At 44.9% G+C, this 26781-nt stretch overlaps 1 protein-coding gene across 4 annotated transcripts in view; it reads left to right on the plus strand.

The window, feature by feature from the left end:
* Positions 1 to 26781, plus strand: part of SEMA5B (semaphorin 5B) — a 422878-nt gene that overhangs the window by 379106 nt on the left and 16991 nt on the right. For all 4 annotated transcript variants that reach the window (XM_083153606.1, XM_083153603.1, XM_083153604.1 and 1 more), the window contains 6 exons: positions 4397 to 4544; positions 8634 to 8859; positions 9095 to 9313; positions 16861 to 17031; positions 26191 to 26340; positions 26491 to 26535. In XM_083153606.1, the coding sequence (XP_083009732.1) occupies positions 4397 to 4544; positions 8634 to 8859; positions 9095 to 9313; positions 16861 to 17031; positions 26191 to 26340; positions 26491 to 26535 (959 nt within the window). The remainder of the gene's footprint in view (positions 1 to 4396; positions 4545 to 8633; positions 8860 to 9094; positions 9314 to 16860; positions 17032 to 26190; positions 26341 to 26490; positions 26536 to 26781) is intronic.

Consider the following 26781-nt stretch of genomic DNA (forward strand, 5'->3'; position numbering starts at 1 on the left):
GAGTCTCCCGAAAATCGGGTACCCCCTCCCGGCCCCCGGAAGGGTGGGCAACCCTCCCGGATTCAGGGGGGACCCCCGCTGACCCCCGGATTGCGGCATTAAAATGCCGCAATCCTCGGGTCTGAGAGGAGGGGGCGGAGCTAAAATGGCACATTCGCGTCATTTTAGCTCCGCCCCCTCCACGGAGATCAATGAATTCGCTGCTTTGACAACATGGGGGCGGGGCTTAGTGATGTCACTTGTAAGCCCCGCCCCCTGAGCGGCGGCTGAAACTCTCCTCTCCGGGCTTCTCCCGGAGAGGAGAATCTTAAAGTCGGCAACCCTGATGTATTATCATTTTTTAAGTTCTGTCAAAGCCTAAAGCCCCATACACACTAGGTGACCCTGCCGACGCCAAAATCGTCGGAGCAGGGGCTGAGCGGGGGGTGCTGGCATCTACAAGTGCATACACACTTGCTGATGCGGTCTCCGAGGTGACCGATAATAGGGGGCGGTGGGGGGATCAAAGGCCGTGTTGCCATCAACATGGACTTCCCTCGCCCAGCATGTCTGGCAGTGGGCGTCTATCGTTAACTATATCTAGCGTACACACTAGAAGATAAAGTAAAAGATATCTTTCAAAACAGGTTTTCTGAAAGATGCCTTTCACTTTATCTTCTAGTGTGTAAGCTTGATGTAGTTAACGATACGCGCCCACTGCTGGACATGCTGGGCGAGGGAAGTCCAAAAAGAAAAGGATGATTTAAACTTGGCGAATATGCCACTAGTACAGATATGTAAATTGCATTAATTTCATGCAATAGCAGCTTTTAGTGAATGGATACTATAACTGTGATTTAAGGTGTAGTTATATTGAAAGTCAGAATTGGCCCCTTAATCATAGGCGTGCAAAGCCCATTTTCTTAGGGGGTGCACCATTGGAGGGGCATGTCCATCACCGCCTACTGGGCATGTCCATCCCCGCCTACCGGTCCTCAATGCAAACTAAATAGAAGTTGACTTATTTATGTATATGCATTCCACAATGAATCATTACAGTGCATGCTGAAGGCGCGCTGCTAAAATTGACACTGTAATGCCCATTACACATAATACCACACACTGCCACTCACCATAATGGCCATTACACATAATGTCACACACAGTAATGCCCAGCACACATAATGACACGCATAGTAATGCCCATCACACATAATGCCACACACCATAATGCTCATCACACATAATGCTACACACAGTAATGCCCATTACAGATAATGCCACACACCATAATGCCCATCACACATAATGCTACACACAGTAATGCCCATTACACATAATGCCACACACCATAATGCCCATCACACATAATGCTACACACAGTAATGCCCATCACACATAATGCCACACACCATAATGCCCATCACACATAATGCCACACACAGTAATGTCCATTACAGATAATGCCACACAACATAATGACATCACACATAATTCTACATACAGTAATGCCCATTCCATATAATGCCACACGCTGTAATGCCCATTATACATCATGCCAGGGCTTGACAAATTTTTGTAAAATACAGTAGGGACAAGAGTGACTGTGCACGCTGAAGGAGCTCGTCAAAAAATTACACCGTAATGCATATTACGCATCACACAGACATTACATATCATAATGCCCATTATATGTTATGCCACACAGGGTAATTCCCATTACACATTGCAACTCACACTGTGATGCCCATTACACGTTGCACCTCACATGGTGATGCCCATTTCATGTTACGCCTCACAGTGTGATGCTCATTATGCCTCACGCCGTAATAGGCTACACCATAATGCCAATTACCTATTACGCCCCACACCTTAATACCCATAACATATTACACCCCACACCGTAATGTCAAGGTTGCCAGGGGTTACATCTTGTTGTCTGGGGGCTACATGCTCCTTGCCAGGGGTTTCATGCTCGGGGGAAATGGGCTGTGAAATGCTCTTTGCCAGGGGAAGGGAGGGGTGAAATGCTCATTGCCAGGGGTTACATGCTCCTGGCCATGGGTTTCATGCTCCCTGGGAAAGGGCTGTTTAAATGCTTGTTGACAGGGGGAGTTTCATGCTCATTGCTGGGGTACGCACTGCATGCCAGCGCTCCTGGAATCCGCACTTCTGGGTGAGCCGCATCTCCGCCCACCAGTGCCTCAGCCTCCTTCCCTTTTGAGCTGCGGGATGGATGCTGCACGCCACACATTGAAACTGCTTTACTTATTAGCGGCGTGCAGCATCCACCCACCGGCTCAAAAGGGAAGGAGGCTGCGGCTGTGGCGGGTAGTGTATCAGGTACAACGGCCCGGGCTGCAATCGTGTGTGGAGTGCCCGTCATTAGGAGGTGCCTGTGCACCCCCGGCATCCCGTGCGCATACCTATACCCTTAATATGTAACATACCCTAGATCTGAGATCCTCTAATACACAGGTCTTCAACCTGTGGCCCTCCAGATGTTGTGGAACTACATGTCCCAGCATGCCCTGACAGTTTTGTCATGCTCTTAAAGGAAAAAATGTGGCAATGCATGTTGGAACATGTAGTTTCACAACATCTGGAGGGCCACAGGTTGAAGACCCATGCTAATATAAGATTTGTAGAAGGATGGATTAATAAACTAGGTAACAATAACAAGACCTCTTATTGTGTAAATTTATTGAGCTCATACATATAAAAATAATCACTAGTTCGGCCTTAGTAAAAATTATTTTTGGTACTTATGTATTATCTGGGCTCCCATGTTAAATGCACCCTATTTTTTCATACCCCTACTATCCAACTACGCACGGAGTTGATTTTATATAGTGTGGCGAGCGTAGCGAGCCACCTTGCCCGAAGCGTGGCGAGCGCAGCGAGCCCCGCGAGGGGACGCGGTCTCATAAGAAAAACGGGAGCCCAGATATTACATAAGTACCTTATTTTTCAACATAGTCCCCATACTTTTCTAAGCGTTTGTTCCAACAGTACACCAAGGCAGCTATCCCAACATAGACACCTGTGGTGAATGTGCTTGACTGGCTGGATAGCTGCTTACCTTGATCGTCTGTCCTGCCGTTATCAAATGCACTGCACCAAACCTGATTCCATTATATTATCACCAGCTGCTGATGTGCCCTTTAGATGCAGAATTCCGATCACCCTACTCACGGATCACCCGCTCAATGTTTATTCATGTTTCTGCCAGTCTCATCAACTTCTAACTGATGTTGAGAGCAGTGCCGGACTGGGACAAGAAGGGCCCATCGGGAAATGCTGTAATTGGGAGAGTTGCTGTGGCCAGCTGCATCAGAAGTTTAGTTATCCATTAGAACATCATTTTTCAACCACCCTTTTTTGACATCAGTAGGTCCAGACCTGGCTGCTGGACCCTCCTCCTCTTGTTGTCCGTTAATTATCATTGGTTGGTATCATATGAGGGCCAATGGGTCTGTTTTTTCATGGAGGGGCCAATGTGTTTTTCCTCGTGGGGGTCTGGTGGTGTGCCTATTCAATTTTAACATCTTGTTTGGTGTGCTGAGTATTGAAAAGGGTTCACAATTACTGCCTTAGAGTTCATGGCCTAGGTCACATGATAAATATATATATATATATATATACAGTAAATACTGTTGGTGCATGCATTATAGTGTACCAGATTAATAATGGCAATGCACTGTAGAATAATCTACATAGTCCCAAGAGGGGGTGGACCCCCAGGCAGTGGTGCCTACTGAGGTACATTCCCCTATACCTCTGTGGGCTAGTCCAAGCCAGGTTGAATGAATGAGTCTGATGGTTGTGAGGGGAAACAGGAAATTAGAATGAAACAGAGAACATTACATGTGAGACGTCTTGTTACCTTACTTAGTGAACCACGCACCCTCATACATTTACGTTTGGCAATAAGGAGAACTGTGTGCTGCTTCTCGCAGGCCACAAACTGTGGAAAGGCCACACAGCTCCATTGGTCTTGTGTGTCAGAAATCAGTATGGATTTCATCTGTATGTTATGCACGCCAGTTACATGTACAAGTTAAATATTTTATAGTGGCATAATTATGTTTTCAGAGAAGGTTGAAACAATGGTGTAGTACGGAGCAACCAACATGTTCCAGGTATTGGGCAAGTGTTAAAGAGCGGGGGGAGACATAGAAAAAAGATGGATTCATTATTTGCACAAAGTAAGGACACAATCAGAAGGTTGAAATGTTGTCTTTTTGATGGACTTTCTCATTACCTGGATAATGGGCAGAGGAGATCATGTTGTGGATCTGTCCAGAGCCTTTATTCCTGTACTGCACATAAGTTATATATCTGATGAGATCCCAGCTGTAGGGAGTAGGAGGGTGAATTACAGGAAGTTTCATATCTTTCTCTTCTAACTTCTCAGCTTCTGTAATGAAAAGAGCCCATGTCCAGTTCCGATCTTCTGGTCCTCATGGGGTTCATGGAGCAAGTGCAGTGCTGACTGTGGAGGGGGGATTCACACCAGACAACGCACCTGTGAAAATGGGAACACCTGTCCTGGCTGTGCTCAGGTAACCATTTTCACCTTGTAGTGTAACTTTTATTGTATTTCCTGCATTGTAATAGGTACTATGAAGCCATGGGTGTGTGACCAGTGCCAGCATAACGGGGCAAATTGGATAGCCCCAGGCAAACCGTTACCCCCGAACAATGATTGTGGGTAATTGAATACCCCCATAGACATACCTATTATGAAACCATGTACTTTTTAGTAACAGTTTGGAAATACTGTTGTGCCTGTATATGTAATATAATATAATGATGTGGAAATCTGTGTGACTTTATTAAAAAATATTAATGGCGTAAGAATACAACCCATATGATATGTAAAAGATTCTGGGAGTTAATATCGGTGGATGGATAGTCATTGGTTATCAAATATCAATGTTATTGGACAAGAATATTATTTAACTCTCTCTCTCTCTCTCTCTCTATATATATATATATATATATATATAGATAGATAGATAGATAGATAGATAGATAGATTTATACATATAACTGTAGGGTGCAGACACAACCATCTGCATAACAGAGCACACTCCAGACTTCAAATAGTGTCCAAAAGAGAACAATTTTTAATACCTCACCATTTAGTTAGTCGACGTTTCGGACCAAACACATAGTCCTTTGTAAAGACAGCTTAGACATCTCCGTACAGCAGGTGCTGTACAGACGACATGTAAGCTGTCTTGACAAAGGACTATGTGTTTGGTCCGAAACGTCGACTAACTAAATGGTGAGGTATTAAAAATTGTTCTCTTTTGGACATGCATTTGCAATCAGGTCTGAATCAGGCTATGCTATTAACAAACCACTAGGGGACCGAATTCATCCCCTGTCGCGATGGTGGGGGTTTGCGCATGTGCAAACCACTGGAGCGAACAGCTTGGGGGAGTTTCACAATCGCTGGACCAGTCACTGCAGAGGAGATGTCAGGTGGGTCCGGACAGGAGGCTGGAGCAGGGGAATGTAGGCGGGTCAATGCCTGCTGGGGGCAGATGTCTAGCATCACATGACCGTCAGCACCAGCCCCATTTTGGTGATCTGCAGCTGAAATAAAAGTCTGACTTTTATTTACGATGGGGAGATAAATCATTTGATGATCTTCTTTGGCTGCATGCGAGCGGAGCATGCTAATGAGGGGCACTGATATGTCCAGTAGGGTATAGAGCATGGGTCCTCAAACTGCGGCCCTCCAGATGTGGTGAAACTACAAATCCCAGCATGCCTTGCCACAGTTTTCCTATAAGGGAGTGTTAAAACTGTGGCAAGGCATGCTGGGAATTGTAGTTTAACAACATCTGGAAGGCCCCAGTTTGAGGACCCATGGTATAGAGCAGGGGTGGCCAACCGGTCAGAGGTAAAGAGCCGAAAAATATCGGTAGTCAAGCTAAAGAGCCGACATCATGCACGCGCCGAAGGCGCATGCGCCAAAAAAAGGGGCGTAGTCTATTTTGACCCCTTGGGTGGGTGTGATACAAATATGCCTCCAATAGTGCAGTGCCATATATACATATGCCCCCAATAGTGCCAGATACACATATGCCCCCCACGGTGCCAGGTATGCACCACACGGTGCCGGGTATGCCCCCACAGTGCCAAAAAGCTGGTATGCCCCCACAGTGCCACAAATTGCTATGCCCCCACAGTGCCACAAACGGCTATGCCCCCACAGTGCCACAAACTGCTATGCCCCCACAGTGCCACAAACTGCTATGCCCCCACAGTGCAAATTTCCCAGCAGCAGCACTCACCGTTGTTGCTGCTGCTGCCAGGTGGGGAGAGGACAGTCTGTTGTCCCCTTGCAGTCCTCCTGTCATGTCACTGATGGGAGGAGAGCACAGCACACCGCGCGTCTCCTTCCCCCTCATTTCCCTGTGACTGGGCCGCCCACCAATCAAAGCTCACTGGCCGGCTCCTGATTGGCTGCTGGCCCACGAGCTCTGCTTGGCGGACGGCCCAGTCACAAGGATGCACAGTAAGGGGTAGGAGAGATGCGCGACGCGCGCTCTCCTCCCCTCAGAAGGAGAACGGATTCAGAGAACCGGCAGCAGGAGGGACTGGGACAGACGGTGGGCGGCGGGCAGCAGTGGGAGCAGGAGCCGCACTTTACAAGGGGGAGAGCCGCATGAGGCTCAAGAGCCACAGGTTGGCCACCACTGGTATAGAGTGTACGCAGTCTAGCAAACAGGTCTGAATCAGGCCCTAGGTTCTGTTGCAAAGTTGTGATACCAGTGCAATTCATCTAATCTAATTAGATTTGAATATTAGCTGTTGTAACTGAATCCCGTTAAATTGGATTTATTTATATGTCACAGATCACAAAATGAATGGAATACTACACAGCCTCTACATAACAAAGTTTAAAATTCTCAGTGATGTGGGATATTTAGCCATATTTATAAATGTGAATATATGATAATGGATATTACGTTCTGATTATTATCATCTATATACAGTAGGAGCCTGTCTCATCTGTCTTCCTTTGGCCATGGCTCAGGATGGCTAGCCATGGCTATCCTATTGTTCTCAGCTGCAATACAATACATAGAACAATAGAGTAGGGGATTAGCATAGTACAGTAATCCAATTACTGACTTAATCCTATTATAGAGATAGATGGCAGTGGCTCCCACTATATATGTCTAGTGTCTGTGAGTCTCTGAAACATCTGCTGGCAGAGAATGAAACTACATCTTTTTCTCACACATGCACAAAGAAGGTAGCAGACTAGCTTTCGAAGCTTTTGCTTTGAGCAGGCTTACTAGTACAGTCATGTTCTCAGAGCTCAGGAATATATAGTGCCAATTAATACATTACATTATATAGGACTGGATATATAAAATTGCCAGCTCAATTATTAACTATACATTAATCCATCTACATTTCAAAGAGCTATGAGATTAGGTTCTGGGTGAAGGCATCCTCTAACCATAACTTCTATGCTTTTATGTGTGTAAAATAAGATTGTGGTTTAGATTTTCATTCACTGTTTAATCACTCCATTCATCCTGTCTCGGGTTCCTCCCTCAGAATTCTGATCTATGGAACCAGATGCTTTTGGTGGGCTTTGATTTCTGTACTCTTTTCTTTATTAAAAAAGAAGCTGGTCATATTCTTGTTCACCATGCATTCATCTGTCTATGGTTTACTATGGTTTACATCAGAGAAGTCTATGCTATGGGATTAGGCCTCAAGGTGCCCACACACGGTGCGATGATCGGCTGCGTTTTGAACTTTTACGTTAAAACGCATCACATGCTGTTCACATTGCACCATTTTTCTTTTGGATTGGGATTTGCGTTCCCATGCATCACATATCACAAGTCCAAAGAGTATGTGCAGGCAGTACTTTTTGTACTAGGTCACATCGCATCTAGTTCAAATCGCATGCTGTTTTAGCGTATGGCATGCAATTTCAACTAGATGCAGTGTGATCTAGTCCAAAATGCATGCGTGTGTGGGCACCTTTACCTTGGTTTTTTTAAGCCCACCATCCCCATAAGTTGAGGCAAATTCTTCCCTTTGAAAAAGTTGCAATACCAGCCGAGCCTGCCCTCCTCAGCAGCAATCCAGGAGATTGCTTCTGCAGCAGGGATGACTCAGAGTCCGGTGCGAGGTCAGACAATTGATTGCTGCAAACACAGGGAAAGAGCCCAAATTGCGGGTACCTCGCCCAGTGTATGTGGGCCTTCAGTTGTCTGAAAAAGGAAACAATTATATTTCCACTCAGGGACCGAAAACTCTCCAACGTTTTATGCAAAATAAACTTTAAACCTTACTGCAGTTTCTCTCTATGTCTTCTGAGTTGCCTTTATGTGTGAACTACAGGGTATAAGTACTGTATATATAATATTAATTGACTGACTGCATGCAATGTGGGATACACTTTTTATTTGGTTTATGGTGTCATGTATTGTGCTAGTTTTGGATCTCTAAGTCTCATGACATTTGAGGAAAGTCAAACAGTAACTTGATTTAATCAAACCTGAAAATGGTCCCACAGATGGTAACAATAATATGATGATTGGTTTATATACAACTGAAGTCTATTTACAATAAATAAAATGTTCCACTATATTTTCCTTGCACTGTAGGAATTCCGGACATGTAATACAGAAGGATGCCCTGAGGTGCGGAGAAATACTCCCTGGACACCGTGGATGCCGGTAAATATCACCCAGGGAGGTGCACGCCAGGAGCAGCGCTTCCGATACACCTGCCGTGCTCAGCTCTCCGACCCCCATGAGCTGCAGTTTGGAAGAAAGAAGATCGAGTCCCGATTTTGCCCTAATGATGGCTCTGCAACCTGTGAGACAGACTGTGAGTTTAAACAGGAATTTGTATATACGGAGAAGGATTAATCTTCATTAATATTACTGAACTGAAGGATAGTACTTCATGATAAAGCCTTCTATTTCAGTTACTAGTTAAGCTTATACATTTTAAGGTGTATTTTATGCATCCAGTAATGGGCTGGTTGAGTACACTGTCTTGCAATAGTGAATAATTCTGATTATAGCGACCTTCGATACATGGTGATTTCTTTTCTCCTTAGCTTTTGTGGATGACTTGATGCGGAGTGGAAAGACCATGGCCCGCATGATTAGTGGGGGCTGGGGCCCATGGGGAGCTTGGTCTGCCTGTTCCAGAGAGTGTGAATTGGGATTCTGGTCCAGAAAAAGAAATTGCAACAACCCAGAACCTCGTAATGGCGGACTTCCCTGCACAGGGTCTGCCACAGAGTTCCAGGACTGCAACCCACAGCCTTGCCCAGGTGAAAAAGGCCCTTTGTGGCCCAGTTGTCTTTTGTAAACATACTGTTGTTTTATTACAAAGCATTAAACTGCAAAAAATAATGAGACAACATATTGAAAATAGTTGAGTCAGAGGTGCATTGTTGAAAACAAATCGCCTAATAAAAATGTGAACATAGGTCATTTCACTATAGGGGCACGGCTTCAGTTTAAAACATCCCAACAAGCTGGAAAACTGGTTCTGGTTCTCATCCAAATATCGTACTGAACATTTCTATAAAGCAGAATAAGTGGACATATTGGAGGCATTTCATGTTTAAATGACATTTTATTGTTGCTTATGAAGTGGGTTTGGAATCTGGGACTGGAAGCTTATTTGTTGGCAAAAGAAAAGTCTCCTTGTTAAGATCAGGAAATGGATCTGTTGTAATTCTACATCTATAGACACACTGCAAGTACAGCATAACACTTCTCCGCAGAGGGGCCAGTGGGTTTACTTTTATTATGATGATAATGATGATTTGCTGTACATAAACAGTGATACTATGAATAGGAAAACAGTTACTTACAGTATAAAATGGCAGAGTAAGGTTTATAACTTTGCTGCATTAGCAGTCATGCTACCCAAATAATCAGAGGGAGGTTTGGTGCCTGTGTTAAATGCAGGGCCGGACTAGCCATCTGGCACTTCTGGCAAATGCCAGATGGCAGGTGGGCCAATTTGTCACCCCAAGGTGGAGGCTCTGCTTCCCGATCAGCGCACAGAGAGAGCCACTGGACTTGCGACGGGTCCAGTCGGTCTTTCTGCGTGCTGATCAGGTCCAGGAGAGAGGGGCACCACATGGGGCTATTCCCCTCTCTTCTGCAAGTCGGTATAGGCATCATGCATGTACGCGCATGCATGGCGTGTGCACACGTGCAACCTCACTTTGCATACGTGCACAAATACGTGGCCTAGTCCGTCCCTGGTTGGCAGTGAGGAAATGATGCTGTAAGTGTAAGTAAGGAAAGCACAGAAGGCAAGAAGCCCCTGTGCAGGAGAGATTACTATCTAAATGGGTATTAAAAGTGACCACAAACCAGTGAGCAGACTAGTTGGAAACTAATAAAAGGTCCCAGCATGCACTGCTAGCAGTATCAAGCAAGAGAGACCTCAGTCCAGTCTAGTTACAGTATGCCATACAGTGGTTGAACTTGTCCTTCGGGTACCTTATTGTCTTTTGAATCCAACATTGATCACTCTCAGTGGCCACAGTCTGCTCATTAGAGGTCACAAACTCTATCAGCCCATCTTTATCTCACTGCGCCTCTCGTGTTCCAGGTAGTACCATCTTTATGAGAAGCCAGAGTCACAATAAACATGAAAAAACACAATTACATCGTAATTGAAACCAACAAGGTGCTTTATACATGTCCCTGTTTTATAGGGTAATTGTTTTCTCACCATCATAATCTTAGTCTTTACTGCAGTGTAAACTGCGCCAGGTTTAGTAATGAATAATAAAAACTGCATCAGCTCAGGTAATAAATTGGTTTTATACTGTACATATACTTGGAGTGAAGGTTACTTTTATTACACTTTAGTAGCTGCTGTTCCTTAGTCACTGAGGCTGATTCAGAGTACAGCGCAAGTCAACTACAATAACACGTGTCATGTTGTACATATGTATGACATGGCCTCTATTAATCTGTTTGGTTTTTAGCTATTCATTATTATCGCACACTTGCGCCAGCCCTATCTTTTGGTGGAAGAAATGCGTCTGAAAATACACGAATCTCAACAAATGCAATCGTCTACAAATCATCACTAAACATATGTGCTACTCCATTGCTCTTATTTCTACCAGTGCAGAGGTACATGACGCATGCACTCAGAATCGGTCATAGGCCCTTATTCTAGTTCACTCGTTCGGATGTGTGTTCGTTCGGATCGGACTGAATGCAGTGCACATCCGTACGGTGAGCGAAGACATGCCTGCAAGTGCACCGCATTTTTATAAATCAAATAATGCATACTAATAAAGTATAATAATAAAATAATAATAAAATGAAAATGGAGTCCCTGTTTGTTGTCACAGGTTTATGCTTATGGTCATGGGAATTCCTTTCCCCACCCCTCTGGCTACCACCAGGTCTGCCACTCCTGCTCCCATTAAAAATGTTCCTCCCAAAAATGGCTGTGGCATTTTCAATGGAGGCAGGCGACGGAGCTGCAGACAGGTATCTGCAGGGGTGTAGCATTAGCCCGCGCAGACTCTCAGCTCCCAGAAGCCACTCAGCGCCTCCAAGTCACTACGAGGCCTATTGCAACACTACTGACTCTAGTGGTTTGGGCTGCCCACAGCCAATGCATATGTGCAGATAATGAAAGGCGCATGCATCATCGGGGCAGAGGGTAACAACTCACTGTATTTTTAGTGGATGACAGCAAGCACCTGAAGAAGAAGTTTGTGATGTTTAAGTACAGATGAGTAAAGGAGACTTGTCCTGCATTAGGGACTTGTTGGAGCACTGCGCAGAGGGACCTTTGTCTTAAATCTCTTAATATTTCTGAAATTATTGGTATATTTCATTACTGTAGAAAAGCTTTTACAGATTTAGTATTGGCCCTAAATTTCTGGATTTTGGAACAAATTCAAACACTCGTAAAAGACATTACTGAAATAGCGATACCTCCGAATTTCATTACTTTCTGCTTAACAAACCAACCACAAATATGTCTCTAAGTGCTAAAATATAATGTGTGTATTTTATTCAGCCTCAAAGTGAATATATAATGAATAGAGCAATGTCACACAGTGAGGACAGAGAGGCTTAAAATGTTTTCTGCAATATCTGGTAAAAACTACAGGGGTCCTTGGTGGATAGTACATACTCATAAGGGTGCAACATTGTTTAGAAATGTAAATGACAATGTATAAAAACAATAGAATATCCCTGGCTTATCACTTGGGTAGCTAATCCACCATCAAGAGCAAGGTGACTCTGCCCTAGAAACCCTTATACCAGGAAATCCCAGATGCTGCTAGTTAGACACCTAGGGTGACATTCTATGGGATGAGAGTTGTGTTTTTTGGCGAAATTTGCGCAAAAAACAACCGAAATCCCGTTTTCGCATATTTAATGAGATGCGAAAAACGGCAGCGAAATCGCACTTTGTAAAAGTAAAACGCGCCGGAACTCACATCCAGATGTTTTCCCATTGAAAAGTATACAATGCGCATATTTAATGAGATGCGAATTTGGAAAATGTGTCTTAAATTCGCCAAAAAATCAGACCAGGTTCTGATATGCTAGTTGGCCAGAACCCTGCACAGATCATTGAGATCTGTGCATGGTTCTGTGGTAAAAAAAATGTGTTGTTTTTTTCTTTTCTTGAAAAAAATTGCATGGGGTCCCCCCTCCTGAGCATAACCAGCCCCGGGCTCATTGAGCCGGACCTGGTTCCAAAAATACGGGGGACAAAAAGTGTAGGGGTCCCCCGTATTTCTTAAACCAGCCCCGGACTCTTGGACCGGTCCTGGTTCCAAAAATACGGGGGACAAAAAATCTGGGGGTCCCCCGTATTTTGAAACCAGCACCGGGCTCCAACAGCCCGCAGTGTCATACCACAGCCGGGGGACACTTTTTACATAAGGTCCCCCGGCCGTACCATGAGCACCGTGGCTGGTCAGCCTTGGACGGGGTACCTGGAGGAGTGGGGACCCCCCCAATAAAGGGGTCCCCCCCCCAAGGCTTCACCCATCCAGGGCTGAAGCCCGGGGCTGGCACCGGCGTCCCTGGCCAGTGGACGCCGGCCTGATGGTGTAAAATCTTTCAATCCTAACATTGCTTTATACAGGAGAACTACAAGTCCCAGCAGACCTCCACCGCAGGCTGGGACTTGGAGAACCACAAGTCCCAGCATGCGGGACATTAATGGGCCCGCTGGGACTTGTAGTCCACCTGTAAAAAGAATGTTAAAAGAAAACACACACACAGAAAAGTAAAACTTTTTTACATACACACACACATCTCACTTTTACAACCACATACTCACTGATCCAGGATCCAGCGCTGGTCTCCCTTCTGCTGCAGCCCTGGACGGGTGAAGCCTTGGGGGGGGACCCCTTTATTGGGGGGGTCCCCACTTCTCTAGGTACCCCGTCCAAGGCTGACCAGCCACGGTGCTCATGGTAAGGCCGGGGGACCTTATGTAAAAAGTGTCCCCCGGCTGTGGCATGACACTGGGGGCTGTTGGAGTCCGGGGCTAGTTTCAGAAATACGGGGGACCCCTACGCTTTTTGTCCCCTGTATTTTTGGAACCATGTCCGGCTCAATGAGCCCAGGGCTGGTTATGCTCAGGCATGCCTAAAAATCGCACATTTTCATGCCGAAAATTCGCCCATTATCGCACTCAATCGCACTTTTCTTGCCGAAACACGCACCTCATTAAATATGCGAATACAAGGCAAAAATGCAATTTGAAAAAAGTGCGATAATGGGCAAAAAATTGACGTGCGAAAAACTCTCATCCCATAGATTTTCAACCCTAGGTTCTGCTACTGCTCTAAAACCTAGTCTGGATCCTCCACATTACTTCTGGGGGGAATGCTGACTCTGCCACACTCCTCCCCTTTTAGCATTAACCACCCTGGTGAAGCTACAGAATTTTCAGGCGAGCTTTCAGCCTCACTCACCCGTACACAGTCCCACTTTCCAGAGGCCACCAACCTCACCTATTTCCTCCTCCCCTAGCTTCACCATAGGGTTGTTTGGAGGATCAGGACCTACAAACCTCCTGGAAAGGGCATCGGTATTGAGGTGCTATTTCCCTGGACAATGCTTCACCTCAAACTTAATTGGCTGCAAGGCCAAAAAACCTGTGGGTCACACGAGCATTCATCTCTTTGTTTGTATGCATCCACTGTAAAGGTGCATGGTCTGTGACCAACAAAAACTCTCATCCCAATAAATCAGCGGTTCTCAAACTGTGGGTCCTGACCCCAAAGTGGGTCCCGACCTTCTCAGCATGGGGTCGCAACTCCATGTTGCTGACCATCAGGCTGATGACTTTTCTAATCTCAGTCATTGTGTCAAGGAGTCTGAAAAGTCTGTTGAATTGTCTGTTATTTTAGACTCCTCCCATCATTCTGTACCTCCACAATGCAGCCATGTATGCGCTGTCTGCTGATCACACATGTGATATGATGACCTTCTGCAGTAACTTGCTGGGGTCCTGTCATTATTTTTATCATCTGATGGGGTCCCAGAGCAAAATAGTTTGAGGACCCCTGCCATACAGTATGCTGTGTAATGCACAGTGTTTGTATAGAGCAAGATTGACTGAATCGGCCTCTTTCATTGCATTCTCTGTAAAGGGAGGTGGGGGTTGGGCAGGGCTGAATACAATACCTTCAACACTAATAAGACGCTGTAGCGACTCGTCTGAATTAACGGGTCCATTCTAGTCAATTGTGAAAATGTGTCTTCTTTGCACCCTGATATCTCCGTTCTCTGTATCATAGAGACTTGAGACTGGTATCATACGAAAGAGGAGACTCTTGGCTTACAGAGGAGACTAGTAGTAGTTTATATGATATCAGGAAGGGAAGCGGCAAGCATCCGTAGTTAGGGTCCCCTCCAATTGTCCACCTAATGCAGCTCATTACTACTGAGTACCGCAAATAGGACATCCTGTGTAGAGAGTCTAAAGACAGTGTTTTTGCATCCAGGGACTTAGGGAGGAGCTTTTATCTATCCCCATTAAACTTATATGGCTATCCCTTATAGCTGTAACTGTTACAGCAGAGTACAAAAAAAGCTGTTCATGCTACTGAGTACACTAAGTGCTATTGAGACGCATGTGCTACTTATTGCCCAAATAGGAAAAACTCTATGGTCGGGCTAGGAACAATGTTTTTTATTGTTATTATAATTATTTTTTTAGTTGAAACATTTACAAACCTTATATTTAATAGCACTTGAAAAACATAAATAAACTGTTTTCATATAAGCCTTTTGGTGTTAGTCCATGCACAAGAACCATACAGTATGCTGTGTAATGCACAGTGTTTGTATAGAGCAAGATTGACTGAATCGGCCTCTTTCATTGCATTCTCTGTAAAGGGAGGCGGGGGCTGGGCAGGGCTGAATACAATACCTTCAACACTAATAAGACGCTGTAGCGACTCGTCTGAATTAACGGGTCCATTCTAGTCAATTGTGAAAAATGTGTCTACTTTGCACCCTGATATCTCCGTTCTCTGTATCATAGAGACTTGAGACTGGTATCATACGAAAGAGGAGACTCTTGGCTTACAGAGGAGACTAGTAGTAGTTTATATGATATCAGGAAGGGAAGCGGCAAGCATCCGTAGTTAGGGTCCCCTCCAATTCACCTAATGCAGCTCATTACTACTGTCAATCTTGCAGAGTGGCACGGTTATACACTAATTTACAACACTTGACAAGAGCGGCCAGACTTTCCACTCAGATGCATCCTAGTGCCTTTTGACCAAAACAATGAGACGCATTAGTGTCAGTGCCCATGCAGACGCACAGAAAGGTTACTAGGGAGGCAAGGGTTTTTATGTGCTAAATATACAGTAACTGACCTACAGATGGGGCCGGGCTCTTCTTTGCTGGCGAATCGCCAGAACGTCACCGATGGCGATCCGCCAGCAGCCCGGCTCGCCATCTGACTGAGACGCGCGTCTCAGCTTCCGTCGGCGGGGCGACGGGAGCCCTGTCCGTCTCAGGGAGACGGACAGGGTTAGGGGGGGGGGGTGCAGGGAGGCGGTGGGGACCCCGGGTCACCGCCGACAAGCCGGCGGTGACCCAGGGGAAGCGCCGTCGGAAGGGGACGCGCGCGCATCTCGTGCGCGCGCCCCCTTTCGCTGTACAGATGGCGGGTGGCGGGGGATGTCGGCTGGCGTCGCCATTGCCATCCCCTGCAATGATGAGACCTGCCCCATCTGTACTGTAAATTTGTTGGAAAAAAGTTCCCTTTAATAATCAAACTCAGGCATACTGTACTTTAATGTACAACATGCAGAGCAGCGCACTTATCCACTAGCCTACACACCTGATAAGAGCTGTCTCTTTACAGTACTGTAGCTTACTGGATAGTACAGTAGTAGCAAAGTAGTTCCTGCACTACAGAGCTTTTTAATACTGCAGTCACTTCATGCACACGCTGCAGCACAAATTTCACACATGCGCAATGAGGATTTCAAAAAGTGACATCTGGTGGATGATCACTGGTATTGCACTCACCTGGAGACGCCACTGCGAATTGGCAAGCTTTTAACATGTATTGCGACGCCGCGCGCCGTGGCCCGCCATGGCGGACTGGCGATACAATCGCCATAGGTAGATTGAATGAGAGGCGCTCCATCTGTATGCAAACAAAGCAAAAATACTGTAATTATGCATTGGGAATATATCGCCTGAAGGTTTTTCCATAACAAGGAAAAGGACTGACACTGTAAGTGATAGAAATGTATCACCGCAGAGTTCTTTTTCTCATTGCTATGTAACATTTAGGTTGTGTCCAAAGCTAAGTTTCTGTTTTTTTCTGTTATAGTGAAGGGATCTTGGTCCTGTTGGTCATCTTGGTCCCAGTGCTCAACCACTTGTGGAGGTGGACATTATCAGCGCACACGTACCTGCACCAACCCTGCACCATCTAATGGAGGCGACATCTGTATTGGGCTGCACACCGAGGAGGCGCTCTGTAACACTTACCCCTGTGAAGGTATGACCAGTGGCGGATTCAGGGGGGGGGCACCTGGGCACGTGCCCCCCTGTCATTTCATTGTAGCTGAGGACCAGGGCTTTCCAACGAGCCCAGCCCCGTGTCTCTAGCCCCCCGGGAACCGGAGATATCGCCTGGCAAAGCTGTTTTTCCCCATAGGATAATATGGGACCCGTTAATTCCGACCCCCACCTTGTTCCGACGGCTGCCAGTTCCCCCTCTGGCATCACAGAAGCTTGGGGTTGATCTTATTAAATTCCAAATCGCTGGGCCTTCAATATGATACCAGGCTGCTCCATATCGGTCAATTGGTTCCAGAGATATTGCATGTAAACCGACTTTTTTATTTTTGAAACTTAATTTCATGGCTGTTCATGTTCTTTGAGGGCAGATTACTCTGGAACCAAACGCTCCAGTTTCATGGGACCAAAATCATTCAAAGCCCACTCAAAAGTTCATTAATATGATGACTTGTCTCATGTAAATGGGTCAGTTGGTTCCGAAGATATAGCCGGTTAAATGAGATAACTGGTTAAAGGGGGGGAGGGGGGGATTTCTCTAACCCTCACACCAGAAAATGCAGGGACTAGGCTGGTGTAAAAGGGGCCAACCTGGGAATGCATTTTCTGGTGTGAAAGGGGTATTATTTCAAATAGCCAGGACTTGCAGTGCTCTGAATACGGTCAGTGGCTATCACTTCTGCCTGGTGGCGGCTGTCACCTATTTACCGCGAGCATGTAAACCCCCATGGCAATGAGCATGTAATCTCACATGGCAACGAGCATGAAACCTCTGGCAATGCGCATGGAACCCTTGGCAATGAGCATGTAGATAAGCAGCACTTATGTAGCATAATTTTTAATAGGCATTATGGTGTTTGGCATAATACATAATGGACATAATGGCGTGTAACTTAACGTGTAATGGACATTATGGTGTAAATGTTTAATGCGCACCTTTGGTGGACAATGTCCCTGTTTATGAAGCGTATTGTGAATTTTGGCTTAATCTGTGTGGCATTATGTGAATTCTGGCTCAATCCGTGTGGCATTATGTCAATTTTGGCTCAATCAATGTGGCATTATGTCAATTTTGGCTCAATCCGTGTGGCATTATGTCAATTTTGGCTCAATCCGTGTGGCATTATGTGAATTTTGGCTCAATCCATGTGGCATTATGTGAATTTTGACACCATTCATGTGGCATTATGTGAATTTTGGCTCAATCCATTTGGCATTATGTGAATTTTGGCTCAATCCGTGTGTTAGTATGTAAATTTTGGCTCAATCCATGTGGCATTATGTGGATTTTGGCTCATTCCATTTGGCATCATGTGTAAGGGGCAAGTATAATGGGGTCTTGTATTTTGTTGCATAATGTGTAGACGTTGTATATGGTGTTGTACACTACACTCAAGGACATGCTCCCTGTTGAGTGGCCACACCCCCTTTTACAGAGCGTGCCTTCGGCACGCGCACAGCTACATCCTCCACTTTTGTCACCATGGTGGGCCTGCATACTTTAAATGCCAGGGCCTATTTTAAATCCCATTCCCACCCTCTCTCTGCCGCTCTCTTAGCATGTACACTGGCACCACTAACACTGCCCCTCCCCCACCTAAACCCTCTTTTATCATGGTGCCCCCCCTGTCATTTTATCCTGGATCCGCCCCTGGGTATGACCCGACATAAATGTCTCATTTTCATTTTAGAACAATTTACACAGGTTGACCCAACAGTTACATTCTCATTTCGCAATGTAGATTACCGGTATTAAAAATAATAGTTTAAATGCTCCCATAATTTAGCTTTCTGTTGAAATTGTCCATTAACATTATAAAACAATTAATACACAACAATATCAGTAGTTCCACGTGCTGGTTCTACACCAATCAATGGCAACTAATGACTTACAGTATCATACTGCTTTCACATTGCAGAAATGGGTAAATTCTTAAATGGGACTTTAAAACGGGTCTGAGCCTTGAGACCTTTCACATTGCAGGTGAAAACCGTTTTAAAAATCATTTAATACCATTCAAAATTCAACCCGTTTAACCCCCAAGGGACACGTTTCAAGCCATTGAAATAGAGCCATTCACACTGCCTTAAAAACGGCTTTAAAATGTGTAGGACTCTGCTTTTTAACCGTGTTGAAATACCGGTTATCTTTAACCGGTAAATCAACTTTGGCACTTTCACATTGCAGTCTTAAACGTTTTAATATGGGAAAAAAACGGCAATATACCGTTTTAAAAGTGCAATGTGAAAGGGGTATCAGTTTCTAGTTCACCCAAACCTACAGCGGAGACACTGGGATGCTTGTTTGTAAATCAAAAATGTTTTGAATATTTGAGGACTAAGTTATTGTCTACAAGGAAGGGATTCTAGACTGGCATGACTGACATTTTTTTTATGTGGGAATGCAATTTACAAGTATGCTGTAATTGATTTGATATATATATATATATATATATATATATATATATATATATATATATATATTATTTTTTTTTATAAAACTTTCTCTACATTTGGGAATCAGCCTACAGCATGTACATCGATTTACAGGAAAATACTAAGCCAGAGCTAAGACTGCAGCATGTTTATATAATGATGAGTAGTGTGAGATACAGGCCCTGATTCTGGTTGACTTGGTGAGTCCCAGAGGACCCGCCTCGCTGAATCGCCAGCCCCTCCCCTGCACTCACTGTGAGGAGATGGAGGCCACTGCTGACTTCAGCGGTCCTACCCCCTACAGCTGGTCCTGCCTGCCTTTTTGGCAACAATCCAAGAAAACGCCATGATGCCACCTACAAGCGCCCTCCCAACTGTCAATCGCCTTGCGAACAGCCAGCGAGTCACATCGGCTGCAGAAGCAATCTCTTGGATTGCTTCTGCAGCCGGGCAGGCTTGGCTGGGATTGCATGGATACAGATGGAGCCGGCCTCTTTCTTGGCGGGGCTGGCGATTCTTTCACCGCCGCCGGCAGCGGCCGCCTTTCACCAGGGGCGCGCGTTCCCCTTTGCTACGTAGCTTTCTCCGCCGCCGCCGCGCCTATCCCTGCCCATCTCCCTGAAGAGGAAACGGGCAGGATGCCGCCGCGGCGCCATCCTGAAACTGGAACGCGCGTACGTGTGAGATGCATGCGCGTCCCAGTCAGATGGAGCGCCTCTGTGTTCCATCTGTATATTGCATGTCAAAGGACATGGGTCCCAGGTGGCTCAAGGGGAGATTGCTGGTGACTTCTTTGAGGGGAGAAGTGGCTGCAGTGTATGGGGGCCTTATATGACAGCAAAACCACTTAGTAGATTTAGGGTATACAGTTGTCAACAGCACTAAGGTCAACATGTATTGGGTTGACAACTGAATGTTGACATGGGCCAAGGTCGACACCTGAGGTTAACAGGGTCATTAGGTCGACATGGGGAAGGTCAACCGCCAAAAAGTCGATATGGGGTTTTCACTTTTTTTGAGCCAATATGTCCTTACCATCCACTAAGGCATGGCGGGAGAATACAATAATGCCCGAAGCATGGCGAGCGCGTCAAGGCATGCGAGGGGACACATTGCACTTTTTTCAGTGTCCTTGTCGATTGTGTCGACGTTTGGGACAAAAAAAAGTTTAAAAAACCATGTCGACCTTTTGACTGTTGCCCTTCCCCTTGTCAATCTAATGACCCCGTCAACCTAATCACCCGTCGACCTAATGACACTGTCGACCTTTTCAGTTGTCGACCTTGGCCCATGTTGACCTGCAGTGGTCGACCCAATGCATGTCGACCTTAGTGCTGTCAACCCTATGACCCATACCCATATTTAGCCCCAAGGCTGATGGCTCATATTAGCCACTGTGTCTCCTGATTTCCATACACAGACTATATAAACACAGACAGTTATTTAAGATGGATAAAGGCCAGGGTAGTCCGAGTAACAGGAGCATCTTCTAACTGGGTAACTTACTTTGTAGATGCTAAGTGAGCCTGGAAGTGGTTCAGGATCTCTATTATAATTGTTTGTGGGCAAACAGGGAGCGATCACTGTGGATGTCAGCCAGCTTCACGATAAATAATTCATGTGATTTCTGGATGCTGAATGAAGTTGTGTAGTAAATCCCAGGCTTGGGGAGCACTTTGTACAGCCGTGCAGAGGAGCACATATGCAAGTACATTGTGAATGTAAAGTGCACACAGTGGTCTTTGATTAGCGCCAAACAGCCCAGCAGCTTCCTGTCACATTTCAGCTGAGCTGCATTGAGCTGCAGTTCACGTATAGGTAAAAATGAGATTACAACCTGGGAGATTTGTACATTCAGAGCATGGAATGTGAGCAACAAAGTGCCTTTTACATGCAGCCTGTGATCTGTAAAAAGGGCTTGACAATGAAGATGTAACTTCTATTAAGGTACATATCCATGTGATCTAAACCTTTTATCAGATTGCAACAGGAAAAAAAAAGACCTGTTCATGCTACAGGCACCCACAAAAACAATGAATGAAGGTGGCATTATACAGAAATAACAAAGATTGTTCTCATTGACAGCAAAGGCATAAGCAGAATCCATTGTTTGCAATCTTTGAATGGAACAGAGGTTATTCTACATGTTATGAGTCGTAGATATACCTGTAATTTGAAATCCTGTCCTAGAGTGCTGACCCTTGTTTAGTTGGAACGGCAAATGTTAGTGTGTTACTATGTGTGGGACAACAAAAGAGGTTCAGTAATTACTAGGATGCATTATATCCTAATCAATTAAATACTGTACAGGCGTCAATCTCCAGCTGTTATAAAGAAGGAATATATTGCACAGCACCATAAGCAATGAATAAAGAGACACCTTTCCTCAATTACAATGTATATGGTTTATGTCTCTAGATGTAGATATGAGGGTGTATGTGACTTATCTGTAGATATTAGGGTGACTTATCAGTAGATATTAGGTTGTGTGTGACTTATCTATAGATATGAGATTGTATGTGACTTATCTAGATATTAAGGTGTATGTGACTTATCTGTAGATACTGTATGAGGGTGTATGTGACTAATCTGTAGATATTAGGGTGTATGTGACTTATCTGTAGATATTAAGGTGACTGTGACTTATCTGTAGATATTAGGATGTATGTGACTTATCTGTAGATATTAGGGTGACTTATCAGTAGATATGAGGGTGTATGTGACTTATCTGTAGATATTAGGGTGACTTATCAGTAGATATTAGGTTGTATGCGACTTATCTATAGACATGAGGGTGTATGTGACTTATCGGTAGATACTGTATGAGGGTGTATGTGACTAATCTGTAGATATTAGGGTGTGTGTGACTTATCAGTAGATATGAGGGTATATGTGACTTATCTTTAGATACTGTATGAGGGTGTATGTGTGTGTAGCTATGAGGGTATAAGTGATGTGTGTCAGTGGATATGAGGGTGTAATTGTGTGTAGCTATGAGGGTGTAGGTGATGTGTGTCAGTGGATATGAGGCGTATCGTCCTAACCGATCCACTGAGGATGCCATTGCATACCTCCATCATACAGCCCTGAGCCACCTGGACAGTAGAAAAGGAATGCTGTTCGTGGACTATAGTTCAGCATTTAATACTATAACCCCCTCCATATTCACCACTAAACTGGAGACCCTGGGCCTCAGCCCATTCCTGTCTTGCTGGATATCCATCTTACTGACAGACAGACCGCAGGCGGTAGGGATGGGCAACCACGTCTCACCCTCAGCATTGGAGCTCCCCAGGGCTGTGTTCTGAGCCCCTTGCTGTACTCTCTATACACTTACGACTGTGTGGACACTACGAGCTCCACCAACATCATTAAGTTTGCAGACGACACTGTGGTGGTGGGCCTGATCTCTAACAACGATGAGACAGCCTACCTAGAGGAGGTTAGCAACCTGAAATCTTGGTGCCAGGTCAACAATCTCTACCTGAACATCAGCAAAACTAAGGAAATAATAGTGGACTTCGGCACAAAGTGGGAGAAAAACTACCAGCCACTGACCATCGAAGGGACCCCAGTGGAGAGAGTAGACAGTTTCAGGTCCCTGGGTGTCTATATCACGCAGGACCTGACATGGTCCTGCCATGCCAACTCCCTGGTGAAGAAGGCCCGGCAATGTCTTTATCATCTTAGACGACTGAAGGACTTTAGACTATCCTCAAGGGTACTAAAGAATTTCTATGCCTGCACCATTGAGAGCATCCTGACAGGAAATATCACGGCCTGGTTTGGTAACAGCACCAAAAAGGACAGACAAGCTCTCCAGAGGGTTGTGCGATCGGCAGAGCGTACCATTCGTATCGAGCTTCCAAATCTGGACACAATATACAGCAAGCGATGCTGGACAAAAGCCAGGAAGATAATGAAGGACCTCAGCCATCCCTACAATGGACTCTTCTCCCTATTGCGCTCAGGGAAACTCTACCGCTCATTGAAGGCAAACACAGAGCGAATGAGAAGGAGCTTCTTCGCGCAGGCCATTAGAGTCCTCAACCAGACCTCCTAGTACCAGGACTTTCCTTCCTTCCTTCCTTCCTTCTAGACATTCCCCACACAATCTCTCTATCTACACTCTTCCTCCGCCGATCTTCTTATTCTAACATAAAGTAGGACAGTTGTATAAGCATTTCAGTACATATTATACTATGTTTTACTTGTATGTGACAAATACAATTTGATTTGAGATTTGATTTGAGGGTGTAAGTGTGTGTAGGTATGAGGGTGTAGGTGTGTGTGTAGGTATGAGGGTGTAAGTGTGTGTAGGTATGAGGGTGTAAGTGTGTGTGTAGGTATGAGGGTGTAAGTGTGTGTAGGTATGAGGGTGTAAGTGTGTGTGTAGGTATGAGGGTGTAAGTGTGTGTAGGTATGAGGGTGTAAGTGTGTGTGTAGGTATGAGGGTGTAAGTGTGTGTAGGTATGAGGGTGTAAGTGTGTGTGTAGGTATGAGGGTGTAAGTGTGTGTAGGTATGAGGGTGTAGGTGTGTGTGTAGGTATGAGGGTGTAAGTGTGTGTAGGTATGAGGGTGTAAGTGTGTGTGTAGGTATGAGGGTGTAAGTGTGTGTAGGTATGAGGGTGTAAGTGTGTGTGTAGGTATGAGGGTGTAAGTGTGTGTAGGTATGAGGGTGTAAGTGTGTGTGTAGGTATGAGGGTGTAAGTGTGTGTAGGTATGAGGGTGTAAGTGTGTGTGTAGGTATGAGGGTGTAAGTGTGTGTAGGTATGAGGGTGTAGGTGTGTGTGTAGGTATGAGGGTGTAAGTGTGTGTAGGTATGAGGGTGTAAGTGTGTGTGTAGGTATGAGGGTGTAAGTGTGTGTAGGTATGAGGGTGTAAGTGTGTGTGTAGGTATGAGGGTGTAAGTGTGTGTAGGTATGAGGGTGTAAGTGTGTGTGTAGGTATGAGGGTGTAAGTGTGTGTAGGTATGAGGGTGTAAGTGTGTGTGTAGGTATGAGGGTGTAAGTGTGTGTAGGTATGAGGGTGTAAGTGTGTGTGTAGGTATGAGGGTGTAAGTGTGTGTAGGTATGAGGGTGTAAGTGTGTGTGTAGGTATGAGGGTGTAAGTGTGTGTAGGTATGAGGGTGTAAGTGTGTGTGTAGGTATGAGGGTGTAAGTGTGTGTAGGTATGAGGGTGTAGGTGTGTGTGTAGGTATGAGGGTGTAAGTGTGTGTAGGTATGAGGGTGTAAGTGTGTGTGTAGGTATGAGGGTGTAAGTGTGTGTAGGTATGAGGGTGTAAGTGTGTGTGTAGGTATGAGGGTGTAAGTGTGTGTAGGTATGAGGGTGTAAGTGTGTGTGTAGGTATGAGGGTGTAAGTGTGTGTAGGTATGAGGGTGTAAGTGTGTGTGTAGGTATGAGGGTGTAAGTGTGTGTGTAGGTATGAGGGTGTAAGTGATGTGTGTTAGTGGATATGAGGGAGCAGTTGATGTGGGTATGGGTCATTGGGTTTGCATTAAAAAGGTTGACACATGAAAAAGGTTGACATACCTTAGGACGACATGGTCAGAAGGTCAACACAAGCAATAGGTTGACATGGAAAAGGTCAACATTAGTTTTTCACATTTTTTGGGTGTCTATGTCGACATAGGCAGGGCCTGATTAAAGGTTCCAGGTGCCCTAGGCTAATACACACGTATCTCCCCTTGTAATTCTGCTAAACACACATGTCCAGTATAGGCACTCAGGGACTCCTCATTCATACTGCCCATGTGCATGTAATGAAGGTTATACAACTGGCATGTAGGATCTTATGCTTGTGGCATGAGAATGAGGCTTTGGCTTTAGGCTGCCCAGCTGGCACTGTAGCACAATCTACATAAAGCAATGGTTCCATCAGTAAGTTACATTGGCACAGCCATCTGACAGTCACCTTAAGAACTTTACCTCCCACAGTGCATCAGGACGGGTGATTGCTAACAGGCATGAAATATATTAGAAAAGGGGGGGAGTGTGAAACTGCGCTAAGTCTATACACATGCAACAAGTGTCAAAATATATGGTCAAATTTATTACAATAAAATGAATGCAATAAGCATTAAAAAAGGATAAATTACTTTGCTAAATAGCAATGTTAAAATAGCTGAAAAGATTGTATTAGCAAGGATATTCACCCAGAGTCCAGAAGGAGTAATGCCCAGTGTCCATTACTATGATGCTTCCTTTAGATACGTCCCAAGTTTTGGATGCCGATTATTATAGCAGGGACTATGCTAGAGATGTTGTATTCTTCTGTCCAGGGACCGCCTGCTGGTATGGGGTTCTACCCGGTGAAGATGATAATTTTAGAGTCCCATTAATCCACGGCTGCTGGGGTAATTATGGAAGCTGGTCCGGGCACATGTAATGGAAAAGAATTTGTAATCCAGGTGGTGGGTGTCCTTTGCTGTGTACACCAACGCATTTCGTTCAGAAGCTTTTTCAAGTCCTGGTGCCCTAGTCTGCAGCCTAATCAGCCTATTGGTTAATCAGGCACTGGGCATAGGTTGACAGATAATTTTTGTCATTCACATCAGTCCCTGCCCCAATGGAGCTTAAAATCTATATATACCCTATCACATGAACACACACATTTGGGTTACTTTTTTATTTTGTTATCAGAAGCCAAATAACCTAGCAGTATGATGTTGGATTGGTTTATTATCTTGTTTTTCTCTTATAGGTGGCTGGGCAGAATGGGCAGAATGGAGCATGTGTCATGAAGATGGAACACAATACCGTAACCGTTACTGTGACATACACAATCCTGGACCCACACAGTGTGTTGGAAACAGCACTCAGTACAGAGAATGTATTTATAATGAAATTCCAGGTATACTACAAAAACCCTTTTATCATATTTAGTATAAACCATCCAATGACAGAACTGATTATGTACTTACCCCAGGGTAATGAAGCTGGACGTAGGGAGTGTACAGTGTAGGATATGCACATCACTTATTTCTTTTTTTTTCTCTTTCAGTTATTCTACCAGCTTCAAGTATTGATGAAAACAAGGAGTGTGGAGGTAAAAAGACTCTAATGCAATCTGGTCATCTCATTTATTTAAGGCCTAAAGGCCCATACACACTGGGTGATTTTGAGCTGAAAACAGCTCAGTTTCACTGTTTGAGATGCTGTCAGCTCAAAGCAGAATAATGGTGGAGCGCTTAATAATGTGGATCAATTAAGTATTACAGTAAGAAAATCTTTAATAATAATCTAGCAGCAAGTGTAATTGACAGTAAGATAAAATAAATGATAAAAAAATCAC

This window comes from Crinia signifera, chromosome 7 (assembly GCF_055691185.1).
Source record: "Crinia signifera chromosome 7, ASM5569118v1, whole genome shotgun sequence".
Lineage (NCBI taxonomy): Eukaryota > Metazoa > Chordata > Amphibia > Anura > Myobatrachidae > Crinia > Crinia signifera.